Consider the following 26,648-nt stretch of genomic DNA (forward strand, 5'->3'; position numbering starts at 1 on the left):
CCCCCATAGTGACCCCTGCACACAGTATTATGTCCCCATAGAGGCCCCTGCACACAGTATTATGTCCCATAGTGGCCCCTGCACACAGTATTATGTCCCATAGTGGCCCCTGCACACAGTATTATGTCCCATAGTGGCCCCTGCACACAGTATTATGTCCCATAGTGGCCCCTGCACACAGTATTATCCCCCATAGTGACCCCTGCACACAGTATTATGCCCCATAGTGGCCCCTGCACACAGTATTATATCCCATAGTGGCCCCTGCACACAGTATTATCCCCTATAGTGGCCCCCGCACACAGTATTATGTCCCATAGTGGCCCCTGCACACAGTATTATGTCCCATAGTGGCCCCCGCACACAGTATTATCCCCTATAGTGGCCCCCGCACACAGTATTATGTCCCATAGTGGCCCCTGCACACAGTATTATGTCCCATAGTGGCCCCTGCACACAGTATTATCCCCTATAGTGGCCCCCGCACACAGTATTATGTCCCATAGTGGCCCCTGCACACAGTATTATGCCCCATAGTGGCCCCCGCACACAGTATTATCCCCTATAGTGGCCCCCGCACACAGTATTATGTCCCATAGTGGCCCCTGCACACAGTATTATGTCCCATAGTGGCCCCCGCACACAGTATTATCCCCTATAGTGGCCCCCGCACACAGTATTATGTCCCATAGTGGACCCTGCACACAGTATTATGTCCCCATAGTGGCTCCTGCACACAGTATTATGCCCCATAGTGGCCCCCTGCACACAGTATTATGTCCCCATAGTGGCCCCCTGCACACAGTATTATGTCCCCATAGTGGCCCCCTGCACACAGCATTATGTCCCATAGTGGCCCCCTGCACACAGTATTATGTCCCCATAGTGGCCCCCTACACACAGTATTATCCCCTATAGTGGCCCCTGCACACAGTATTATGTCCCCATAGTGGCCCCTGCACACAGTATTATCCCCTATAGTGTCCCCTGCACACAGTATTATGTCCCCATAGTGGCCCCCTACACACAGTATTATCCCCTATAGTGGCCCCTGCACACAGTATAATGTCCCCATAGTGGCCCCTGCACACAGTATTATGTCCCCATAGTGACCCCTGCACACAGTATTATCCCCCATAGTGACCCCTGCACACAGTATTATGTCCCCATAGTGGCCCCTGCACACAGTATTATGTCCCCCATAGTGGCCCCTGCACACAGTATTATGTCCCCATAGTGGCCCCTGCACACAGTATTATGTCCCCATAGTGGCCCCTGCACACAGTATTATCCCCCATAGTGACCCCTGCACACAGTATTATGTCCCCATAGAGGCCCCTGCACACAGTATTATCCCCCATAGTGGCCCCTGCACACAGTATTATGCCCCATAGTGGCCCCTGCACACAGTATTATGTCCCATAGTGGCCCCTGCACACAGTATTATGTCCCATAGTGGCCCCTGCACACAGTATTATGTCCAATAGTGACCCCTGCACACAGTATTATGTCCCATAGTGGCCCCTGCACACAGTATTATGTCCCATAGTGGCCCCTGCACACAGTATTATGTCCCATAGTGGCCCCTGCACACAGTATTATGCCCCATAGTGGCCCCTGCACACAGTATTATGTCCCATAGTGGCCCCTGCACACAGTATTATGTCCCATAGTGGCCCCTGCACACAGTATTATGTCCAATAGTGACCCCTGCACACAGTATTATGTCCCATAGTGGCCCCTGCACACAGTATTATGTCCCATAGTGGCCCCTGCACACAGTATTATGTCCCATAGTGGCCCCTGCACACAGTATTATGTCCCATAGTGGCCCCTGCACACAGTATTATGTCCCATAGTGGCCCCTGCACACAGTATTATCCCCCATAGTGACCCCTGCACACAGTATTATGCCCCATAGTGGCCCCTGCACACAGTATTATATCCCATAGTGGCCCCTGCACACAGTATTATGTCCCATAGTGGCCCCTGCACACAGTATTATGTCCCATAGTGGCCCCTGCACACAGTATTATGTCCCATAGTGGCCCCTGCACACAGTATTATGTCCCATAGTGGCCCCTGCACACAGTATTATGTCCCATAGTGGCCCCTGCACACAGTATTATCCCCCATAGTGACCCCTGCACACAGTATTATGCCCCATAGTGGCCCCTGCACACAGTATTATATCCCATAGTGGCCCCTGCACACAGTATTATGTCCCATAGTGGCCCCCGCACAAAGTATTATGCCCCATAGTGGCCCCCGCACACAGTATTATCCCCTATAGTGGCCCCCGCACACAGTATTATGTCCCATAGTGGCCCCTGCACACAGTATTATGTCCCATAGTGGCCCCCGCACACAGTATTATCCCCTATAGTGGCCCCCGCACACAGTATTATGTCCCATAGTGGCCCCTGCACACAGTATTATGCCCCATAGTGGCCCCCGCACACAGTATTATCCCCTATAGTGGCCCCCGCACACAGTATTATGTCCCATAGTGGCCCCTGCACACAGTATTATGTCCCATAGTGGCCCCCGCACACAGTATTATCCCCTATAGTGGCCCCCGCACACAGTATTATGTCCCATAGTGGACCCTGCACACAGTATTATGTCCCCATAGTGGCTCCTGCACACAGTATTATGCCCCATAGTGGCCCCCTGCACACAGTATTATGTCCCCATAGTGGCCCCCTGCACACAGTATTATGTCCCCATAGTGGCCCCCTGCACACAGCATTATGTCCCATAGTGGCCCCCTGCACACAGTATTATGTCCCCATAGTGGCCCCCTACACACAGTATTATCCCCTATAGTGGCCCCTGCACACAGTATTATGTCCCCATAGTGGCCCCTGCACACAGTATTATCCCCTATAGTGTCCCCTGCACACAGTATTATGTCCCCATAGTGGCCCCCTACACACAGTATTATCCCCTATAGTGGCCCCTGCACACAGTATAATGCCCCATAGTGGCCCCTGTTCTCACTATTATGCCCCATTGTGGACACCAAAAAATGGAGATGGAGCCCGGAGAGGTGAGTAACAGTTTTTTTTTTTGTTCTCTTACCCTCCTGGGCCTCCGATCATTATACCCCTGCCAGGATCGGTAAGTATATAGGGCCCACTACCGGCTGCAGTAACTCCGGCTGGTAACAGCCTATTAAAAAAAAACAAAAAACGCAGCAGTAGTGGCTGTCGCCGGGCCCCTAATGTCCCAGGCCCGGTGGCAGCTGCTATTTGTTAGTTACGCCCCTGCTGTCATTGACAGGTGAAATGGGTAGGAAAATATTTGCACTCTAGAGGAACGTAGTGCACCAATGTCTGATTATTGTAGACTAGAACAACTGTTTTTTAGAGGCTCTTAATGGGGTTGTTCGGGATAATGGGAAATCTCTACACTAATCTAACCCCCCGCCCCCTCCTACTTTCTACAAAAAAAAAAAAAATCAAAAATGTGCAGTTGTCCATATCCCAGGGACATTTGCTGGTTATCTGGTGACGATCCATTTCCCCGTTTCTGCAATGTCATTACTACTTCCCACTCCATCATACCTCTCTTCCAGGTTTCTTCCTGTGGGATGACGACTCCTCCTTTTCTGTCTGCTTATCCCAGCGCTGCTCTGCTGCCGATAATCCAGCTCTGCTGCGGTGCAGCTCCCACGCATGCGCAGTAGAAGTGGATAATCAAGGGACAAGCAGACCGAAAAGGAGGAGGAAGAAACCTTAGAAGAGAGATAAGTATATAATGGGTCGGGGATAGTCTGAGTAGGTGGGAAGAGCTAGTAGTGGGCGGGATAGCTAGAGAGACAGGGAGGGGGTGTATGGGAGGGAGCACTGTCTTGGTTTTGGTGATCTGTAGGGGTTCTTGTAATATTGATCGCCTGTCCTAAAGATAGTCCATCGATGTTAGAACCTGGATACCATTTAACCTTTAACCCCTTCCGGACTAGACAAATTTTCATTTTTTTTCTTGCATTTGTTCTTCATCCCTGCATTCCAAGAGCCCTTCGCATCATCTTTGCATTCACATCACCGTGAATAGACCTCGATCAAGGAGAAAGAAAGAAACGGAGAGGGATGGAAGACACTAGAGATGAAGAATAAGTCTCTTTTTCGAAATTACAGCGACATAAATATTTAGGCATCAAACGAAAAGTCCTGCAGGTCTGTACGGATGGGACCTATTAGAGTCAATTCATGTAGAATGGGGGGCAATTATTTAAGGCGGCACTTGTGCTTTATTACAGGGGGTTTCTCAGCTCGTTTCTCAGGACGGTGCCGCCCTGCACTATGTCTATGGCGCCTGTTTATATCACACACTGTCTATAGTGACCGTGTGATGTCATTCCAGCCTTGTCACATAGATGTGTATAGGACCAGGCTGTAGTTACATGACATGGCCACTAGGGCTTACCACTTATTCATAAATCCGATTCTATGACGAGCATTAACATGTGAAATTTTTGAGTTGGCTAAGGCAATACTTGGTTGCCCAATGTCAGTGCCTGGCAGGGGATATTCACCACTAGCCCCCCACGGCTAGCATTGCTTTCTGACAACAGTAGTAGCACAGAGCCAAGTACAATGATGGTGGTAGTAGTCGCTGTCTGTAAAGCTGGCACTGGGTGTTTGTGCTCATCACTGACGCACGTTATCCATTATATTTCACTTGTGCTTTTTTTTTCTCCCAGTGTGGTATCTCATTGCAGGATGCAGGCGCTTGCGGCAATCCTCTGCTGCTTCCTGGATGTTTTGTAATACATTGCATCGTCTACGGCTTCCGATTAATTTTTCTTCTTGCTTTACAGTAATTACCGTCCCTCCAGCGTGGTCTACCTCTAGGAAACCCAATGCCGCCGTCCCTGCATTGTCAAAAATGAGCAGATTCTCATTGCAGACGTGATGGACAAGGGTGAGAGCCGCCACTTCTAGACTGCTATTGTATACTATCTAATAGGAATTAACCATTTTTTTGCAAGCTGGGGTGACATTTGCATCACATGGAGTTTTCCCTCTGCCTGAAGGCTCTGACACATGTTGCTGGCATCCAGTAAGTTATTAGGGCTGACATACGAACATGATGTAAAGCCGGGCAGAGCCTTAGAAGTGCAATGCTTGCCTGTTACCAATATTGGGGATCCCCTGTCCATATAGACTACTGGGGTGTATAGATGTGGTAGAGGTGAAGCCCCGCAGCTTTGGACCCCGCTATTAGCCACCAGGACAAGTGTCTCTCGGTAAGACAAGTACAATGGGATCATGATTGTTATCTCTACTAATACTTTTTCTCTTATCGTCTCTGGATTATACTTAAAGGGGTTGTCTGGCTTTAAAGGAAAGGTTTTGCCATGAAATAACCTATCCTTTAAATCCCATTTTATGCTAAACATATTTTTAACCCTTTCCAAATGCAGGAATTTTTTCTAGTGGGGCAACACGGTGGCTCAGTGGTTAGCACTAGAGATGAGCGAGTACTGTTTGGATCAGCCGATCCAAACAGCATGCACGCATTGAAATGAATGGTCGTAGCCGGCACGCTGGGAGTTAAGCGGCCGGCATCAAAGCGGAAGTACCAGGTGCATCCATTCATTTCAATGCGTGCGTGCTGTTCGGATCGGCTGATCCGAACAGTACTCGCTCATCTCTAGTTAGCACTGCAGCCTTGCAGCGCTGGAGTCCTGGGTTCGAATCCCGCCAGGAACAACATCTGCAAGGAGTTTGTATGTTCTCCTCGTGTTTGCATGGATTTTCCTCCCATTCTACAAAGACATACTGATAGGAGAAAAAAAATGGGGTGGAATTGGAGAAAAACTGCATATACGCATATACGTTTTCTTACAGGCTTTGCTTTTACGGCATTCATTGTGCGGCCAAAATGACCCATCACCTGTATTCTACAGGTCTGTACGATATTGAGGATACCAAATCGATATAATTTTTTCTGTTATCCCCTTAAAATCCAAAATTTAGCAAGAAAAAAAATTCTTTGAGTGGCCATATTCTGACAGCTGTATATTTGTATCTCCATGTACCCCCCGGGAGTCCATAAGGCATCTTTTTTTGCAGGTCCAGGTGTACTGTTTATTTATATTAATTTGGGGAATGTCTATTGTTTTGATCACTTTTTCCTATAAATTTTTATGGGAGGTGAAAAAAGTTTTTATTTTCCAAAATGGTGTTCACCATACGGGAAAAATATTTTTGTAAGTTTGCAGATCAGGTGTTTTGAACTTATCGTATATACTCGAGTATAAGCTGAGTTTTTCAGCACACTTTTTGTGATGAAAAAGTCCGCCTCGGCTTATACTGGGATCATTACGGTAATTCAGCAATATTTATAGTTACGGACCCGGCATACAGACACCGGCACGGGCGTTGGGCCGCAGCATCGCCACGCTTATAACAGGAGCGCAGCAATGCTGCTCATTTCAAACTGCAGAAGTACTTACGGTACTTATGCTAGCAGGCCCAGAACGCAGACCCCGCCCCCCCCCACTCCATCACACGCCAGGTGACATGGCCACGTAACCTCATGCCCACACCCGGCATGTATCTGCGTTCCGGACCTGCTAGCAGAAGTACCGTAAGTACTTCTGCAGTTTCTTAGCAGGAGCGTGGCGATGCTGCGGCCCGGCACCCGCCCCGGTATCTGGATGCCGGGTCCGGATGCCGTGTCTGTAACTATAATGGTGCCGCTCTGCTCCAGAGCGGTCGCCATACCAACTGGCACCTTCGCTGTAACTTTTGCAGCGCTAATTCTGGAGCTCCCTGCAATCAGAGATTGCAGGCACCAGCTTTGGCATCTCCGCTGTAAGTGTTACAGCAGAGATCCTCTCCGATGATGTCCCGGTCCGAGTGAACCGGCAGGCGCCGCCTTGCTGCTGGAGGGAGCGGGCGCGACTGCTCTCTCAAGGGCGATCCTGAATATAGGAACTGCAGCTGGCCACCGGCAGAAGCGCCACTGCCGGCAGCCGGCTGCAGTTCCCCTTCAGGTCTGGCCTGCTGAGGTTCTCCTTCAGGTCCGCCCCTCAGCGCTCTTACCGGAGATTCCCCTCAGCGCTTCTGTAAAGGGTCTCCAGCTGGCAGTGCTTCTCTTTTGCAGGCTGCTCTATGCAGCCTGCAAAAGAAATGACAATTGCAATGCATTGCATTAGTGATCAGACCCCGTGGGGTTCAAGACCCCTAGGGGGTCTAATAAATGCAAAAAAAAAAAATTAAAAAAAGGACTGCAGATACCCTATATTCAGCCAGGCTGAATTTCAAGTGGGGGAAAAAAAAACCCAGTCCTCAAGCTCAGGGAAGGGGCAGATGGACAACCAAAACACCCCCTCCCCTTCCCCATTCCCAGCGTCTACTGCACCCAAAAACTCCGACCATTTTAATTTTTGAAATTTTCCAGTAGCTGCTGCATTTCCCCCCCTCGGCTTATACTCAAGTCAATAAGTTTTCCCAGTTTGTTGTGGTAAAATTAGGGGCCTCGGCTTATATTCAGGTCGGCTTATACTCGAGTATATGTGGTATTTTAACTTTTTTTTTGTATTTTTTTTTATATACTGTATTTTTATTACATCCCCCAAGAATCTTGACCACCAGGTTGTCTGATCACTAACACAATGTATTGCAATGTCGGGAAAGGTTTAAACAATTTTTGATGATGTTGTTTTTAATTTTCCAAATTAATACCGTATATCTAAAAAAATAAATACCTATAAATCTTGCAATTCCAACTCTTACCACTAAGTCTAAATCATTGTGTGACTTCCTATGGAACTACCATGGGCCAAAGACACAATGATCAATGATGCAAGACCCTTTTGACTTATATAGGAGTTTTCTAGGGATGCTCTGCGACCTATTGTGACTGGTGCCTTACCTACATATTCATAATAGCTGTGACATCATCAGTGTGCTGTAAGTGAGGTGACTGCTGCAAAGAAGTCTACAGAAAACGGGAAATCTCAGCATATTAACTGACCTAGTGGTAAAAGTGATAACTGCAGGATTTTTAAAGAGGACGTGTTGCATGCTGATCAGTGCTTGACACAGGACAAGAGATAAGCCGTGCCTGTACTGCGCTGCTTATCTCATATAATGTGATGAGTATACAGGTGGTCAATGGAGATTGAGTATATACAGTTTATACAGTATGTAAGGGAAGATGGTGATGGCATCCCTCTCTTCAGCCGCATGTAGACTCATGTTCCTGGAACCATTTTCTTACTCAACACTTTCTTTTGAAAGTCTTCTGTTTCACAACCTGTAAGACAAACAGAAAAACCAGACGCCTGTAGGCAAGGGTGGGCTGTGCGGGGTGCAAAGGTAGCATGTGCTAATGTGAACTTGGCCTAAGCTTCCTTTTCCTTGGCTTAAGTTATTTTACTTGTAATCTATCTATCTATCTATCTATCTATCTATCTATCTATCTATCTATCTATCTATCTATCTATCTATCTATCTATCTATCGTATCTATCTATCTATCTATCTATCTATCTATCTATCTATCTATCTATCTATCTATCTATCTATCTATCTATCTATCTATCTATCTATCTATCCCCTCTGTCTTATATAAGTCCAGTATGTGCCAGATTTGCCCCCGCTACAGTTCGAAGCTAAATTTGGCTGGCCATGCACTTTAGATGTGTGCTGATCTGTCCCTCCTGGCTACCTTTGTATACTATATATTTTTGCTTGACTTAAAGGGGCTCTATCAGCGAAATCATGCTGATAGAGCCCCACATATGCGTGCATAGCCTTTAAGGCTATTCAGGCACCGTAAATGTTATATTAAACTACCTCCCCCCCCCTTCCGTTTTAAAATAAAACCCTAAAAAAGAATGTGATCTACTTATCCATCGTGCACGGTGGGCAGGCATTCAGGGTGCGCCGTCTTCTTCATCCACGCCTCTTCTTCCTCCGATGTCCTCGGGTCCCGTCCTCCTCCGGCGCTTGCGAGCGGACACTGATATAAAAAAAAAAAATGGCCTGGGCGCTTGCGCAGTAGCATGCGGCTTCTACTACTGCTACTGCGCAGGCACCCAGGCCATTTTTTTTATATCAGTGTCCGCTCGCGAGCGTCGGAGGAGGACGGGACCCGAGGACATCGGAGGAAGAAGAGGCGTGGATGAAGAAGACGGCGGTCCCTGAATCCCCGCCCAGCGTGCACAATCCGTAAGTAGAGCACATTCTTTTTTAGGGTTTTATTTTAAAACTGGGGGGTAGTGTAATGTAACTTTTACGGTGCCTGAATAGCCTTTTTAAAGGCTATTCACGCATATGTGGGGCTCTAGCAGCATGATTTTGCTGATAGAGCCCCTTTAAAGGAGTTTGCCTGTATTCTAAATAGGGAGAGAGGAGGTGCAAGGCTTCTGAACCAATGACTTATCTTTCCTAAGAACACAGGAATGGGCATTTTAACATTATACAGCGTGATCCTTCTCTCATGACATTTGCCATTGGGTGCTTGTTGGGACACAAGCTTATTGAGTATGAGCTAGCAGTTTCAATAGTAAGGTCCACTCAGTTCTGAATCTGCAGCTCCACAAGAAGGGAATGCGGACTGAGCTCTGAACTTGCAGCTCCACAAGCAGGGAACACCCACTGAACTTAAACCTGCAGCACCACAAGCAAGGGCAACCCATTGAGCTCTGAACCTGCAGACCTACAAATAGGGAACGCCCTCTGAGCTCTAAACTTGCACAAGCCAGGACCGCCCACTCAGCTCTGAATCAGCAGCTGCACAAGCAGGGAACGCCCATTGAGCTCTGAATCAGCAGCTGCACAAGCAGGGAACGCCCACTGAGCTCTGAACGTGCAGCTCCACAAGCCGATTTGTCAGACAGCAGATCTTAATACCGAAATCAGTCAGTAACTCTCCGTACACACAGTGCTACTTATAATCTTTACTATCACATGTATATGTGACAAAGTTTCAAGAACTGTGAAAGAAAGAAAATCCCCGCAGCAGATTTAGCGGTAGTAATGTCCTTGTGTAACACTGGTTTCCCATTTCTCTTCAGCGTCTAGCGGGATGATGTTCTGCTGTTTGCCATGGCTATTACTAGTAGCTGCAGCACAAATAACAGGTATGTTATAAGATTATCTGATAGCGGTCACTGTATATCCTGGTGTGTGATGTGATCTGATAAATGTAATTGGGGGACCCCTTTAAACAAAATATTAGACTAAAGCAGCCTAGCGTGATCATACATGAGGTGGGCTGTATACAGTGTAGGATGACTCAAAGGGGAAGTTATAGAAAGCATCACATGGATTGTTTTACCGCCACTCACTTATATTACACATATAAGATGACATATTACAGCTATAGGCTGGCACTATTATGTGATTAGGAGTGCTCAAAGTAGGTACATAGCTTGTGAGTCTGATATATTCATGAGCAGAGCGCTCCCCCTGCCCCTCTCTTCAATTACCATCCTATGGGCTGGGGTGATGTGCAGACAAGCCGTCGTCCCTGGGAAAACACAGGCCCCCTCTGTCCTCTCTTTGGTCGGGTTTCTGGTGGTTTGACCACACACTTACGGCCTCTCCTGAGGATACATTACCATTGATGGTCTCCCGTAATCTCAGCCCACCACCCATGACTGGTACTTGTTGCCTAGGACCTGGCTATAGATCTGCAGCTTTTCGGTCACTACTTCTGGATTTACCTTACAGATGCCAACATCGCAGTACAAGGCAAAATATCACCAACGCAGAAATTTGTCCGGAAAGGATGTGACGTCACTTTTTACTGTACACTGAACGTTACGGGTCTAATAGAAGATGTGACTTGGAATGTGAGCACAGAGCACTGGATCCCTGGTATTGTCAATGACATGGTCAGTAAGGTCACCATACCCAACCTTTCCGCCGACACCATGAAGGTGACATGCTCGGTTCATATATCCAGCCTGCAGCTACTGGATGAAGTCAACGTACAGAGCGGATGTGAGTATTTAGTGACTTGATCAATCATCAGTTCTTCTCGGTACTTGCAGGGAGGTTGTTCCCGCCAACATCTTGGAGAACTAAGCACTAATCCTCGGTGGATGTAGGCTTGCTCCAATCCTTTACGATCCTATTATGCACTGTGTGAGCAAAACCTTACTGTCCTCTATGATGTGTTACTCACAACTTCTTGTTATCTCTCTCAGATCCACCAGAAGCTCCCAAAAATATTTCCTGTATTTATTTCCACAAACAAAATGTCACCTGTAGCTGGAATCCCGGACGAGACCCCAAAATCCCCACAGACCTGCAACTGACTGTGTAAGTTTTTGTTAGTAATCTGAGCTACATCCTGTACGGTTACTCCTCTACCTCTAACCTCATTCCTTGTGGACAGGCCCGGGGATACCAAAGAGAAGTGTTCAGGGGCCGCAAATTCCTGCTCTTTCCTCTTTAACCGCGAACTGTTCAGACGTGAATTTAATGTACAACTGGAGCTAAAGAACGGACTGGGCAATGCAACGCGTCAATTCAGAGTGAATACAACAAAGATAGGTAATATTTATTATTAGTGCGCCAGAATTTAGGTCTAGAAGTGACATATATTATATGTAATCTATGTTATCAGGGGCGGTGATGTCGTCTTCACCTCCCAGAAGCCTGCGCTGCTTCTTATTAAAGGGATTCTATCAATAGAATCCCTTTTTTAACTAACTACACGTCAGAATAGCCTTAAGAGAGGTTATTCTCTTAACTTTTTTTTTTTATAATCCGCGCCGCCGTTCCTGAGAAATTTCTTATTTTTCAATATTTAAATGAGTTTTTAGACAGCACCTGTCCCCTGTGCTGTCCGAAAGCTCTCCATCGATGCCTCTGTCTTTTCACTGGGTCATCGGACTCCTCTTCAGCCGAAAGCGCCAACTGCGCATGTCCGTCGGCCATTTTCCTGTGGCCAAATGGGCGCTCGTGTTAGAAGCCACAGGAAAATGTCTGACGGACATGCGCAGTCGGCACTTTCGGCTGAAGATGCGGCCGCTGACCTCTAAACTTCCTTCACTAGATGTCTCCCGTTTAGTCAATTTGCTCTTTTGTTACCAAGGAAGTCTGTCCATAGATGCTAGATAGGCAAGACAGAGTGAGTGTAGAGGCGGTCCTTTTCTCCCTTCACACATTGAATGGAGAAGGGAGGGTTGGTTCTGCTCCGAGCCTGCACAGACGTGTGTGGAAAACGTTGCTGTGTGCAAAAGACTGAGGATTCTGCCAATCTTACCACTTACAATCTAAGACAAGTCTTCTATGTACTTGTATTTACTTCTGGCTGCTTTTGTGATTACAGATCACAGATTTACTGACTGTGGTTATAGATGTTTTTTTTCTTGTGTTTTAGCTCCTATATTATGGTCATTTGGGCTTTTCTCAGCTATTTGTGTGTATTTGTACAGTTACTCCTGGCAGAATGGCAGAACATTATCAGTGATGGATAGGAGGGGGCAGACTACTCCATATTGTACAGGCCCACAGGCTCAGAGACAAATGTAAAATGTGCTGCAGCCATAATATATTATTAGCATCTCTCTAGAGCCCAACATACCTTCTCTCCCTAGCTGGGACGAAGGGAATCCCCTGTCTCACCAGAATAATGTAAGGGTGAGAGACTGGTGTCATCAGCGGGACTGACCGGGTGTGTCGGCAGAGCAGGATCAGGAGGGTAACAATACAGTATTCTTAGTAAGTTTCTCTTATTTCTCATTGATTTCTAATTTCTCTAGTGAAAATGGATCCTCCTGAGATTCTTTCGTTGGAGACATCTCCAGGTGAAGAGCCAACGTTGTCAATATCCTGGAGAAGACCGACCCTGGCACCTGAAGAACTAGGAGTGAAATGTAGCCTACGTTACAGAGAACTACAGGAGGATCAGTGGGTCGGTATTACAGCGATGGATATTCTTCACCAAGGAGATGATTTATCTTCTGAATTAACTCAAATTCTGTTTAACCCTTTCACGACCAAGGAATGTTTTGGGCCTTTGTAGCCAGAATGAAATGTCACCAAGACGTAAAACATTCTAAAGAGTAGCTGTGTATTGAGAGTAGTGTTCAAGCAGACACCATGGGGTACACAGAGATATGGGGTAGGGGTCTTATACAGTCCTATGAAAAAGTTTGGGCACCCCTATTAATCTTAATCATTTTTAGTTCTAAATATTTTGGTGTTTGCAGCAGCCATTTCAGTTTGATATATCTAATAACTGATGGACACAGTAATATTTCAGGATTGAAATGAGGTTTATTGTACTAACAGAAAATGCGCAATATGCATTAAACCAAAATTTGACCGGTGCAAAAATATGGGCACCTCAACAGAAAAGTGACATTAATATTTAGTAGATCCTCCTTTTGCAGAGATAACAGCCTCTAGTCGCTTCCTGTAGCTTTTAATCAGTTCCTGGATCCTGGATAAAGGTATTTTGGACCATTTCTTTCTACAAAACAATTCAAGTTCAGTTAAGTTTGATGGTCGCCGAACATGGACAGCCCGCTCTCAAATGATCTGAAAACAAAGATTGTTCAACATAGTTGTTCAGGGGAAGGATACAAAACGTTGTCTCAGAGATTTAACCTGTCAGTTTCCACTGTGAGGAACATAGTAAGGAAATGGAAGACCACAGGGACAGTTCTTGTTAAGCCCAGAAGTGGCAGGCCAAGAAAAATATCAGAAAGGCAGAGAAGAAGAATGGTGAGAACAGTCAAGGACAATCCACAGACCACCTCCAAAGAGCTGCAGCATCATCTTGCTGCAGATGGTGTCACTGTGCATCGGTCAACTATACAGCGCACTTTGCACAAATAGAAGCTGTATGGGAGAGTGATGAGAAAGAAGCCGTTTCTGCACGTACGCCACAAATAGAGTTGACTGAGGTATGAAAAAGCACATTTGGACAAGGCAGCTTCATTTTGGAAACAAAAATTGAGTTGTTTGGTTATAAAAAAAGGCGTTATGCATGGCGTCCAAAAAGAAACAGCATTCCAAGAAAAACACTTGCTACCCACTGTAAAATTTGGTGGAGGTTCCATCATGCTTTGGGGCTGTGTGGCCAATGCCGGCATCGGGAATCTTGTTAAAGTTGAGAGTCGCATGGATTCCACTCAGTATCAGCAGATTCTTGAGAATAATGTTCAAGAATCAGTGACGAAGTTGAAGTTACGCCGGGGATGGATATTTCAGCAAGACAATGATCCAAAACACCGCTCCAAATCCTCAGGCATTCATGCAGAGGAACAATTACAATGTTCTGGAATGGCCATCCCAGTCCCCAGACCTGAATATCATTGAACATCTGTGGGATGATTTGAAGCGGGCTGTCCATGCTCGGCGACCATCTAACTTAACTGAACTTGAATTGTTTGTCCAAAATACCTTTATCCAGGATCCAGGAACTGATTAAAAGCTACAGGAAGCGACTAGAGGCTGTTATCTTTGCAAAAGGAGGATCTACTAAATATTAATGTCACTTTTCTGTTGAGGTGCCCATACTTTTGCACCGGTCAAATTTTGGTTTAATGCATATTGCACATTTTCTGTTAGTACAATAAACCTCATTTCAATCCTGAAATATTACTGTGTCCATCAGTTATTAGATATATCAAACTGAAATGGCTGCTGCAAATACCAAAATATTTAGAACTAAAAATGATTAAGATTAATAGGGGTGCCCAAACTTTTTCATAGGACTGTATGTGGGATATATTACTTGTTTAAATATTATGTGTTAGGCAAATGTCAAGGTGACATCTCCGTTTTCATATCTCAGGACTACACCTCTGACCTGTACATGGAGAAAGAGAAGGAGATGAGCTACAACCTCAGCGGGCTCCATGTCTATGCAGAGTATGTGGTTTCTCTAAGGTGCATTGGGAGCAGTGGTCAGGTGTGGTGGAGCGACTGGAGTGGAGAACACACAGGAAGGACAGCAGAACAGGGTAAGGGGCCCATGACCAAAGAGAACTAGGTAAGGGGCCCATGACCAAAGAGAACTGGGTAAGGGGCCCATGGCCAAAGAGAACTGGTTAAGGGGCCCATGACCAAAGAGAACTAGGTAAGGGGCCCATGACCAAAGAGAACTAGGTAAGGGGCCCATGATAAAAGAGAACTAGGTAAGGGGCCCATGATAAAAGAGAACTAGGTAAGGGGCCCATGATAAAAGAGAACTAGGTAAGGGGCCCATGACCCAAAAGAACTAGATAAGGGGCCCATGACCAAAGAGAACTAGGTAAGGGGCCCATGACCAAAGAGAACTAGGTAAGGGGCCCATGACCAAAGAGAACTGGGTAAGGGGCCCATGATAAAAGAGAACTAGGTAAGGGGCCCATGATAAAAGAGAACTAGGTAAGGGGCCCATGATAAAAGAGAACTAGGTAAGGGGCCCATGACCAAAGAGAACTAGGTAAGGGGCCCATGATAAAAGAGAACTAGGTAAGGGGCCCATGACCCAAAAGAACTAGATAAGGGGCCCATGACCAAAGAGAACTAGGTAAGGGGCCCATGACCAAAGAGAACTAGGTAAGGATAAAGATACAGTACAAGAACCAAAGTTACTACATAGATACAGTACCAGAACCATGTCTAGCAAAAGGATCAAGTCTGTCCTGACCCAATGGTTTGTCTATAATCTTGTTTATCTGCCACTTGCAACTGACCTTCAGCCTGTAGCCAACTATTCCTCTGCCTGTACCCTCTGGTGCCTCATAATAGAGTCCATCTGGTCCCTGATCAGCAGCCACCTATCTCAGTACCCTTCAAGTAGGTCCACACATCCTCTCTCAAGCCTAGTACATGCATGCAGCATGTGATCCAAGCCTAGTACATAGATACAGCACAAGAATCACTTACTATACATGTATAGCCCCATGCCTTGTCTAACCATTTCCACCAGCATCCTCCAGCACTACAGTTAGGGTGACTGTTTCCTTGTCTGTAACGGTAGGTCAGTGCACATAATCTCTTCTCTATGTTCTCAGCTCCGCTGCACAGTGTAGAACTCTGGAGATCGATCAGCTGCACAGGGCATACAAGACAGGTGTATCTGAGATGGAAGGTGAGTGATCAGTATTGAAATAATAATTCATTTTTTGCATATGGAGTTATGGAGGTCACTTTGGTATCTGCTGGTCTGTTCCAGATGTGCATCTCTGCAAGGTCTAAGAATGATGTCCTTTGTGCAATAGATCATGATAGTTCTTTGTGTCTAGTTTTAAAAGTTCTGGTGACATAAAGTTCTGTAAATGTATTTATGCATCATATATTATTGATGGTTCTGATTGGAAGTGACACCCTAAAGGCACCATTCTCATTAATATGTATGGGCAAACCCCAGAGCTAAATAAACAAACTGCTGGACTTGAGAGGACTTCATACATGCCATAGAGTCCTGGGTTTGTCTTCCCTGATGGAATATCTTTAGAAGGTTACTTAAATATTGGAAGCTCTCACATTAGAAGGTGGGATCCCTAGTTTGGGGATCATAACTAGAGATGGTTCAAATTGGTTTATCACAAACCGGATTCAACCTGAATACTCCAAATTATTTGGTTTTCAACAAAACCAAACAATTTGGACTCGTCTTAGACAAACCAAAATGGCTGCTGCAAATAGATGGTGATAATCAGCGATGGTTGTTCTATTACAGAAGAGTCATTGCTGCTATTGAATTCAGTAACAGAAGCGCTTTCCTGTGATTGGCCCAGAAGAGCGACAGATATCTAGTAGTCCTCAGCGCGTTCTACATTATGTTTTAAGCCAGTTTAAGGTGTGATTTGTACTGAACTTGTTCGACCCAAAACGAATCAGGGACCTGTGTCGGCCCGACCAGAAACTAAACAAATTCTGAGGGGATAACTAAATTCTACCACAGTAGTATACTTGGAGCATATGCTGTATTAGGGGCGTAACTATCGGGGTAGCAGTGGTAGTGGCTGCCACAGGGCCCGGGACATTAGGAAGCCCGGCGACAGCCGGTAACGGGCCTATATTACTTACCTCTCTTTGCTCCGGGCAGGCTTCAGACCTACTTGTGTGATATCCCTGATGTCACATGGCCAGGGCCTGCGTCCTTATACATCGAGACGCAGGCCTGGGTGAAGTGACATCCCGGACGTCATTGAAGATGGCCGACATCAGCAGGGACTGCACCGGAGCCAGGGATAGGTAAGTGACAGTGTTTATGTTTGTATCCCCCCGGGTCTCTGATTATTATACTCAGGGGTCTGAAAAGACCCCCGAGTATAATAATTCATGGATGTCCACAATGGGGCATAATACTGTGTGTAGGGGCCACTATAGGGATAATACTGTGTGCAGGGGCCACTATGGGTCATAATACTGTGTGCAGGGGCCACTATGTGGCATAATACCGTGTGCAGGGGCCACTATGGGGCATAATACCGTGTGCAGGGGCCACTATGGGGCATAATACCGTGTGCAGGGGCCACTATGGGGCATAATACTGTGTGCAGGGGCCACTATGGGGGATAATACTGTGTGCAGGGGCCACTATGGGGCATAATACTGTGTGCAGGAGCCACTATGGGACATAATGCTGTGTGCAGGGGCCACTATGGGGCATAATACTGTGTGCAGGAGCCACTATGGGACATAATGCTGTGTGCAGGGGCCACTATGGGACATAATACTGTGTGCAGGGGCCACTATGGGGGATAATACTGTGTGCAGGGGCCACTATGGGACATAATGCTGTGTGCAGGAGCCACTATGGGACATAATACTGTGTGCAGGGACCACTATGGGACATAATACTGTGTGCAGGGGCCACTATGGGGTATAATACTGTGTGCAGGGACCACTATGGGGACATAATACTGTGTGCAGGGGCCACTATGGGACATAATACTGTGTGCAGGGGCCACTATGGGGGATAATACTGTGTGCAGGGACCACTATGGGGGATAATACTGTGTGCAGGGGCCACTATGGGACATAATACTGTGTGCAGGGGTCACTATGGGGGATAATACTGTGTGCAGGGACCACTATGGGGGATAATACTGTGTGCAGGGGTCACTATGGGGAATAATACTGTGTGCAGGGGCCACTACAGAGTATAATACTGTATGCAGGGGCCACTATGGGACATAATACTGTGTGCAGGGACCACTATGGGACATAATACTGTGTGCAGGGGCCACTATGGCGTATAATACTGTGTGCAGGGACCACTATGGGGCATAATACTGTGTGCAGGGGACACTATGGGGGATAATACTGTGTGCAGGGGTCACTATGGGACATAATGCTGTGTGCAGGAGCCACTATGGGGTATAATATTGTGTGCAGGGGCCACTATGGGGTATAATACTGTGTGCAGGGGCCACTATGGGGCATAATACTGTGTGCAGGGGCCACTATGGGGGATAATACTGTGTGCAGGGGCCACTATGGGGGATAATACTGTGTGCAGGGGACACTATGGGGTATAATACTGTGTGCAGGGGCCACTATGGGGCATAATACTGTGTGCAGGGGCCACTATGGGGCATAATACTGTGTGCAGGGGCCACTATGGGGCATAATACTGTGTGCAGGAGCCACTATGGGACATAATGCTGTGTGCAGGGGCCACTATGGGGCATAATACTGTGTGCAGGGGCCACTATGGGGGATAATACTGTGTGCAGGGACCACTATGGGGGATAATACTGTGTGCAGGGGTCACTATGGGGGATAATACTGTGTGCAGGGGTCACTATGGGGGATAATACTGTGTGTAGGGGCCACTATGGGGGATAATACTGTGTGCAGGGGCCACTATGGGGGATAATACTGTGTGCAGGGGCCACTACAGGGTATAATACTGTGTGCAGGGGCCACTATGGGGGATAATACTGTGTGCAGGGACCACTATGGGACATAATACTATGTGCAGGGGTCACTATGGGACATAATACTGTGTGCAGGGGTCACTATGGGACATAATACTGTGTGCAGGGGCCACTATGGGACATAATACTGTGTGCAGGGGCCACTATGGGGGATAATACTGTGTGCAGGGGCCACTATGGGGGATAATACTGTGTGCAGGGGTCACTATGGGGACATAATACTGTGTGCAGGGCCACTATGGGGGATAATACTGTGTGCAGGGGCCACTATGGGGGATAATACTGTGTGCAGGGGTCACTATGGGGACATAATACTGTGTGCAGGGGTCACTATGGAACATAATACTGTGTGCAGGGGCCACTATGGGGGATAATACTGTGTGCAGGGGCCACTATGGGGGATAATACTGTGTGCAGGGGCCACTATGGGGGATAATACTGTGTGCAGGGCCACTATGGGGGATAATACTGTGTGCAGGGGCCACTATGGGGATAATACTGTGTGCAGGGGCCACTATGGGACATAATACTGTGTGCAGGGGCCACTATGGGACATAATACTGTGTGCAGGGGCCACTATGGGACATAATACTGTGTGCTGGGGCCACTATGGGGGATAATACTGTGTGCAGGGGACACTATGGGACATAATACTGTGTGCAGGGGTCACTATGGGACATAATACTGTGTGCAGGGGCCACTATGGGACATAATACTGTGTGCTGGGGCCACTATGGGGGATAATACTGTGTGCAGGGGCCACTATGGGACATAATACTGTGTGTAGGGGCCACTATGGGGGATAATACTGTGTGTAGGGGCCACTATGGGGGATAATACTGTGTGCAGGGGCCACTATGGGACATAATACTGTGTGCAGGGGCCACTATGGGGGATAATACTGTGTGCAGGGGCCACTATGGGACATAATACTGTGTGCAGGGGCCACTATGGGGGATAATACTGTGTGCAGGGGCCACTATGGGGGATAATACTGTGTGTAGGGGCCACTATGGGGGATAATACTGTGTGCAGGGGCCACTATGGGACATAATACTGTGTGCAGGGGCCACTATGGGGGATAATACTGTGTGCAGGGGTCACTATGGGGACATAATACTGTGTGCAGGGGTCACTATGGGGCATAACAGTGCATGCAGGACTGTTGATGGAGGGGAGGGTCGGTTGGGGTCTTTAGCGTTGGTTGGGGGGAGCCATGTCAAAAGTTCACGGGGGCAACACCGTGGCTCAGTGGTTAGCACTGCAGCCTTGCAGCGCTGGAGTCCTGGGTTCGAATCCTGCCAGGAACAACATCTGCCAGGAGTATGTATGTTCTCCCTGTGTTTGTGTGGATTTCCTCCCATTCTATAAAGACATACTAATAGGAAAAAAAAATAAGTTTGGCACGTGGCCTGGCCATTCCTAGTTACACCGCTGCACTGTATATCTCCCATCACATAGGTCACACACTGATGTCAGAAATACATAGAGAACCAGAGGAAATTATAGATATGTCACAACAGAATGGGAGTGGAAAACACTTGGTGGATCCCAAAACTTTCACCAAAATGTTCTATTCCTGACTTGTATAAATGTAATTTTTTTTCTCCTATAGGAAAGTTCCAGTGTCCGATCCCCTGGAGTCACACTGGGCTACAATATTCAGTGGTATCCTGAGGACAGATTGTCTGACACCAGGAATAATACCACAAGAGGCAATGAAATGATATTAAATATTACACAGGCGGCTCATATCATATCCGTGACGCATTTCAACTCTGCCGGATGGTCCCCGAAGGCCACATTGAGGATCCCGGCCGTCGGAGAGAAGCGTAAGTATCACAAGGAGCCGTTCCCTTTGACCTTCCATATAGTGGACGCTTCTTCTCATCCAACCAACCACCAAGACCCCTGCTCTATACTAACAATAACTGCAAATATTACCGTCCAGATCGGCAAGTCATCTCCAGTGTCCAGATATCTACGGCACCCTCTGAAGACACCACTGTGACCTGGACGGTTACCGATTCACACTTCCATAGATTTGTGCTGGACTGGTGCATCGATTCTGGAGTCGGCCTATGTAACCTATCCTTTCAGTACGTGGAGAATTCCTCAAAATGGACCATCAAGAAAGGTAGGAGGGGCATTGTAGTATACAGGAGAGAATACTGAGCAGGTCCAGCTGAGGTCTCCTGCCCAATACATACCCCCTATATACTCACTGGTTACATCTTTCCCAGTTTCCTAGGGTTTTTATATACACCCCCAATCCTGATGTTACTGAACATAATAGGAAAAATGGACATAAAAAGTTGAGTGCGTTTTTTAAATCCTTCCCATCCTCTATCATGTACTGTACTCCAGAGCTGCACTCATGATTCTGCTATATGAAAATGTAAGTCGATGGCTCCAAGGCCTGCAGAGTTTAGAACTCAGGATCAGGATAAGATAAATAAGAGGGTGCCCTGCATCATAGACTGACACTTGTGTAGCGGCTACCTTCAGCCCTCCACTAGGGGGCGCCCACAGCTTACATAAAGACGAGGCCACCGCTGTTTTCTGCCATCATTTTTCCGCACCCTAAAACTTTTCTCATTGTGTTCTCTCCTGTAGGAATCCTGGAGCCTTATAAACGTTACAAGATTTCGGTTTACCCCCTACGAGAGGATCGAACAGAAGCTCCGTATACCAGATATTTCTATGTGAAGGAAGGAGGTATGGTCGACCTTGCACCCTATAGAGGATGGCGTATCAACAGGCCGAGTGTATAACTTAGTCCCCCATTTACTAGTGGGATGGAAACCCCAGGGACAAACTTGAACGTTCCAGTATTATGTAACGGTGCATGGTGGATTTATATTGGAATTGACCTGCAGTATTATGTGGGTACTAAGTGGCGGTATTACTTGTGTTATTTATGGGAGTATTAATACTTGAGCACTCTATGGCTGTATATAACTATTATACTACTGCTATATGATAGTATGGTAACATGTTGGTGGTTGGGTTTACACTTTGTATATTCCCGGTCACCCCATTTTCCATATAGTGATATGTTCTGTATTGGGCACAGCTCCCCTTCAGGGTCCTAATGCCAAAGTAGAGAAACAGGAAAGGACTGAAGTGACAATAAGATGGGACCCGCTCAGACCGGACCAGACAAACGGCTTCATCACTGCGTTCAGTATCGTCTACAAGCCTCGTAATGGACATGAAACTGGTAAGTACATGGAATTGTAAATGTTACGTTTAGGTGCCTTGTGCTGATGGGACGACGACATCCGGAACTAAAGTTATTTCCGTTTCTCTCTCCTTTAGTCGTTACAGTGAATAGTGACGTCTATGAATATTCTCTGTGCTCACTGATGCCAAACACCCTGTACAGCGCCTATGTAGTAGCGAGCACCAGCGCCGGGAACACAAGCGGAAACCACATACAGTTCCACACAGTGGGAGCGAGTAAGTCAGGAAGCATTATACTGTGCGTGTGTGGGGGACACTGGAGAGCATTATAGTGTGTGTGGGAGAAACTGGAGAGCAGTATCATACCTCCCAACCGTCCCGGATTCTGCAGGACATTCACGGATTCAGTGTCCTGTCCTGTTAGCGGGAGGTATGTCCCGGCTTCAACTGAGGACGCAGATGAGTTGAATACTTACGCGAGTAAATCAGAAGCTGTTACAGCTCAGCTCCAGCTAGTGGATTGTAGGCGCGAGGTGATGACATGACACGTGACTGGGGACAGATGAGGGGGGGGGACGCGGCATGAAATTGTGCAGAGATGAGGGGACATGAAATTGGGGGCAGAGATGGGGGACATGAAACTGGGGGAAGAGATGGGGGACATGAAACGGGGCAGAGAAGGAAGGGGGGCATGAATCTGGGGACAGAGATGGAAGGGGGGCATGAATCTGGGGACAGAGATGGAAGGGGGACATGAATCTGGGGACAGAGATGGGGGACATAAAATTGGGGGAGAGATGGAGGGGGGGGACGACATATAATTTATGGGTGACTGTAGGAGGATTATACTGTGTGGGGCCACATGAAAAATAAATGAGAATGGGCGGAGTCAACATAAAAGTAGGCGGAGCTAAATTTGCCACGCTTCACATTTTGTCCCTCTTTCTGTTCTTAAAAAGTCATGCATTATATTGTGTGTATGGGAGGAGAAACTGGAGAGCTTTATATTGTGTGGGGGACATTGGAGAGTATTGTATTGTGTGTTTGGAGCATTACGTATTGTGTGTGGGGTTACCAGGGGGTATTATAGTGTGCGGGGCTCCTGGAGAGCTATATACTGTGTGGAGGCAGCATTAGGAGAATTACACTGAGTTGGGGTCACTAGGGAGTTCAGTAGTGTGTGTTCACTTTGGAGCATTATACTCTGTATTGATTCACTAGGGAGCGTTATATTGTATGGCTTCACTGTGGAGCATTATAGTATTGTGGGGGCCTCAAGGGAGAATTACCGTTTTGTTTTTGCATTTTTTTTTTTTTTTTTTGAGAGGTGAAATGGCAAAATAAACTTCAATTCTGCCTTTTTTTTCCTCCTCCTCCAATGGTCAGTGTATGGGATATATCAGGTTATTCTGCTAGTCGGGGCATTGTGTGTCAGCCTGCGCTTTGTGTATATATCTATACATTATAGCTGTATATACTGTGTGTGTCTCCTCTGCAGGCAGTGAGTACATTGGAGCGGTGTCTGGAGTGCTGGTGACGTGTTTACTGCTGCTGCTAGTGCTGGGGATTACCTATAAACGCAAGAGAGAGAAGTAAGTGACTTACACTGTGTACTGTATGTAGATATTATATAAGTGTGTATATATATATATATATTTATAATGTATAATATTTAGTTTTAGAATAGGAAGTGAACAAGTCCTCGGTGTATAATCTGACAGTGTCATAGGGGGCTACTGTATAATACCGGGACGCTGGCTGTCACTTTGGACACAGGGCAGCACCTTTACCTGCTTATGTGACTCCCTCGCCAACTCTGAGATTTGCACAGCAATAAACAGTATTCCCCGAACATCAGTATATAAGGAAGGCCCTGACCTGTATATATGATGTATACGGCTCCCACTGGATATACAATGTTATATGGAGCTCAGATTCTCAGCAGATTGTAAGGTCGGGAGAGATTAGAACACACAACCTGCATGTTAATCCTTCATCATGGAAAATGTGAGTGTGTTATCAGGTGACACTAAAGCTCCGGCGACATCTCAACTTTATTTTATTTATTTTTCAGGATCAAAAATCTGTTATGGCCGCAAGTCCCTGATCCGTCCGACAGCAGCATCTCCGGATGGCCGTCAGACTGGCTGCAGGTAGGTGTGGGGGTCATTATAGTCTGCACCTCTCTGATTCCTCACTAGGTGGCGCTCACTATAGTCTGCACTTCTCTCACTCCCTCACTAGAGGGTGCTCATTATAGTCTGCACCTCTCTGATTCCCTCACTAGGGGGCGCTCATTATAGTCTGCACCTCTCTGATTCCCTCACTAGGGGGCGCTCATTATAGTCTGCACCTCTCTGATTCCCTCACTAGGTGGCGCTCATTATAGTCTGCACCTCTCTGATTCCCTCACTAGGGGGCGCTCATTATAGTCTGCACCTCTCTCATTCCCTCACTAGGGGGCGCTCATTATAATCTGCACCTCTCTCATTCCCTCACTAGGGGGTGCTCATTATAGTCTGCACCTCTCTGATTCCCTCACTAGGGGGTGCTCATTATAGTCTGCACCTCTCTGATTCCCTCACAAGGTGGCGCTCATTATAGTCTGCACCTCTCATTCCCTCACTAGGGGGGCTCATTATAGTCTGCACCTCTCATTCCCTCACTAGGGGGCACTCATTATAATCTGCACCTCTCTGATTCCCTCACTAGGGGGCGCTCATTATAATCTGCACCTCTCTGATTCCCTCACTATAGGGGGCGCTCATTATAGTCTGCACCTCTCTGATTCCCTCACTAGGGGGCGCTCATTATAGTCTGCACCTCTCTGATTCCCTCACAAGGTGGCGCTCATTATAGTCTGCACCTCTCTGATTCCCTCACTATAGGGGGCGCTCATTATAGTCTGCACCTCTCTGATTCCCTCACAAGGTGGCGCTCATTATAGTCTGCACCTCTCTGATTCCCTCACTATAGGGGGCACTCATTATCGTCTGCACCTCTCTGATTCCCTCACTATAGGGGGCGCTCATTATAGTCTGCACCTCTCTGATTCCCTCACAAGGTGGCGCTCATTATAGTCTGCACCTATCATTCCCTCACTAGGGGGCGCTCATTATAATCTGCACCTCTCTGATTCCCTCACTATAGGGGGCGCTCATTATAATCTGCACCTCTCTGATTCCCTCACTAAGGGGCGCTCCTTATAGTCTGCACTTCTCTGATTCCATCACAAGGGGGCGCTCATTATAGTCTGCACTTCTCTGATTCCATCACTAGGGGGCGCTCATTACATTTCTAAAGCTACTATAATATTGAACTCAATGGAAACTGTACATACAGTCTACAGTGAGCGCCCCCTAGTGGCGGCTGCAGGAAAAGCTCCTGCCAAACATTAACCCTTTTCTACACCAGGGGCTTAGTCTGTGACGCCATGACAGAGCTGAAGTTTGTGTTAAATGGCCGAGTCTTTATTTCTCTCTCCTTCCCCTCCAGGTGGTTCAGTTACTGAATCCGGAGTGGACAGAGGGGGCGCTTCACTCCGGAGACCTCCATATTCTACATTCAGTGTATGTAAACGATAAGATAGACAGAGCGCTTCTACTCCCTGACCTGTGGGGGAGCTCCGACACCGTGGTATCCATGGATGAGTCCTCCATAGTGTTGCATTATGCTGCGACGGAGACCTGCCCCGAGCCTGTAGCTTCTACACTGCTACTCAACTCTGACTCATGCCCCCTAGTGGTGAGAAGTAGTTACTCCCAGTCATCGTTACATGAAGGACGATTTACAGCAGCTGGGGGGGCGCCACCGAGCCCTGACCTGCTCCATGAGGACGGCACTGCAACGGTTAACCCATACCTGAAAAATTCTGTGAGGACCAGAGAAGTGTTAATGTAATACTATAAGGCGTCATATGGGAGGAGCCACATGCCCCGCCCCTAGAAGACTGAAGAACTGCATTGTCTTAAAGGAATATTTCACCTCATTGTCTAAGTATCCATGTATTTATAAGTTACAGTGAAGACTGCAGTAAACTACCAGATCTATAGGGGCGGCCATATTGGAGAAACTTCCTTCCTGTATTGTCTGTATAGGGCGGCCATATTGTAGACACACACTTCCTTCCTGTATTGTCTGTATAGGGGCGGCCATATTGGAGAAACTTCCTTCCTGTATTGTCTGTATAGTGCGGCCATATTGGAGACACGCACTTCCTTCCTGTATTGTCTGTATAGAGGCGGCCATTTTGGAGACACACACTTCCTTCCTGTACTGTCTGTATAGGGCGGCCATATTGGAGACACGCACTCCCTTCCTGTACTGTCTGTATAGGGGCGGCCATATTGGAGACACGCACTCCCTTCCTGTACTGTCTGTATAGGGGCGGCCATATTGGAGACACGCACTTCCTTCCTGTACTGTCTGTATAGGGCGGCCATATTGGAGACACGCACTCCCTTCCTGTATTGTCTGTATAGAGGCGGCCATATTGGAGACACGCACTCCCTTCCTGTACTGTCTGTATAGGGCGGCCATATTGGAGACACGCACTCCCTTCCTGTATTGTCTGTATAGGGCGGCCATATTGGAGACAC

At 47.1% G+C, this 26,648-nt stretch overlaps 1 protein-coding gene across 1 annotated transcript; it reads left to right on the top strand.

Annotated features, from left to right (window-relative positions):
• The first annotated feature begins 10,049 nt into the window (after positions 1-10,049).
• On the top strand, positions 10,050-25,950 carry IL31RA (interleukin 31 receptor A). The gene is made up of 15 exons (XM_075266395.1): positions 10,050-10,104; positions 10,697-10,969; positions 11,176-11,290; positions 11,367-11,524; positions 12,739-12,890; positions 14,781-14,949; positions 15,988-16,064; positions 20,480-20,696; positions 20,816-21,001; positions 21,481-21,582; positions 21,941-22,087; positions 22,186-22,326; positions 23,549-23,642; positions 24,125-24,203; positions 25,546-25,950. Exons 1-15 carry the CDS (start codon positions 10,050-10,052, stop codon positions 25,948-25,950), a joined length of 2,370 nt encoding a protein of 789 aa, XP_075122496.1.
• The last annotated feature ends 698 nt before the right edge of the window (positions 25,951-26,648 follow it).

This window comes from Leptodactylus fuscus, chromosome 1 (genome assembly GCF_031893055.1).
Source record: "Leptodactylus fuscus isolate aLepFus1 chromosome 1, aLepFus1.hap2, whole genome shotgun sequence".
NCBI lineage: Eukaryota > Metazoa > Chordata > Amphibia > Anura > Leptodactylidae > Leptodactylus > Leptodactylus fuscus.

Bases quoted from the DNA above. Each gene is read 5' to 3' on its own strand.
- IL31RA (XM_075266395.1), top strand. From the start codon at position 10,050: ATGATGTTCTGCTGTTTGCCATGGCTATTACTAGTAGCTGCAGCACAA. The intron at 10,970-11,175 runs GTGAGTATTTAG...TATCTCTCTCAG, and splicing joins AGTCAACGTACAGAGCGGAT to ATCCACCAGAAGCTCCCAAA. The intron at 21,002-21,480 runs GTAGGAGGGGCA...TCTCTCCTGTAG, and splicing joins AAAATGGACCATCAAGAAAG to GAATCCTGGAGCCTTATAAA.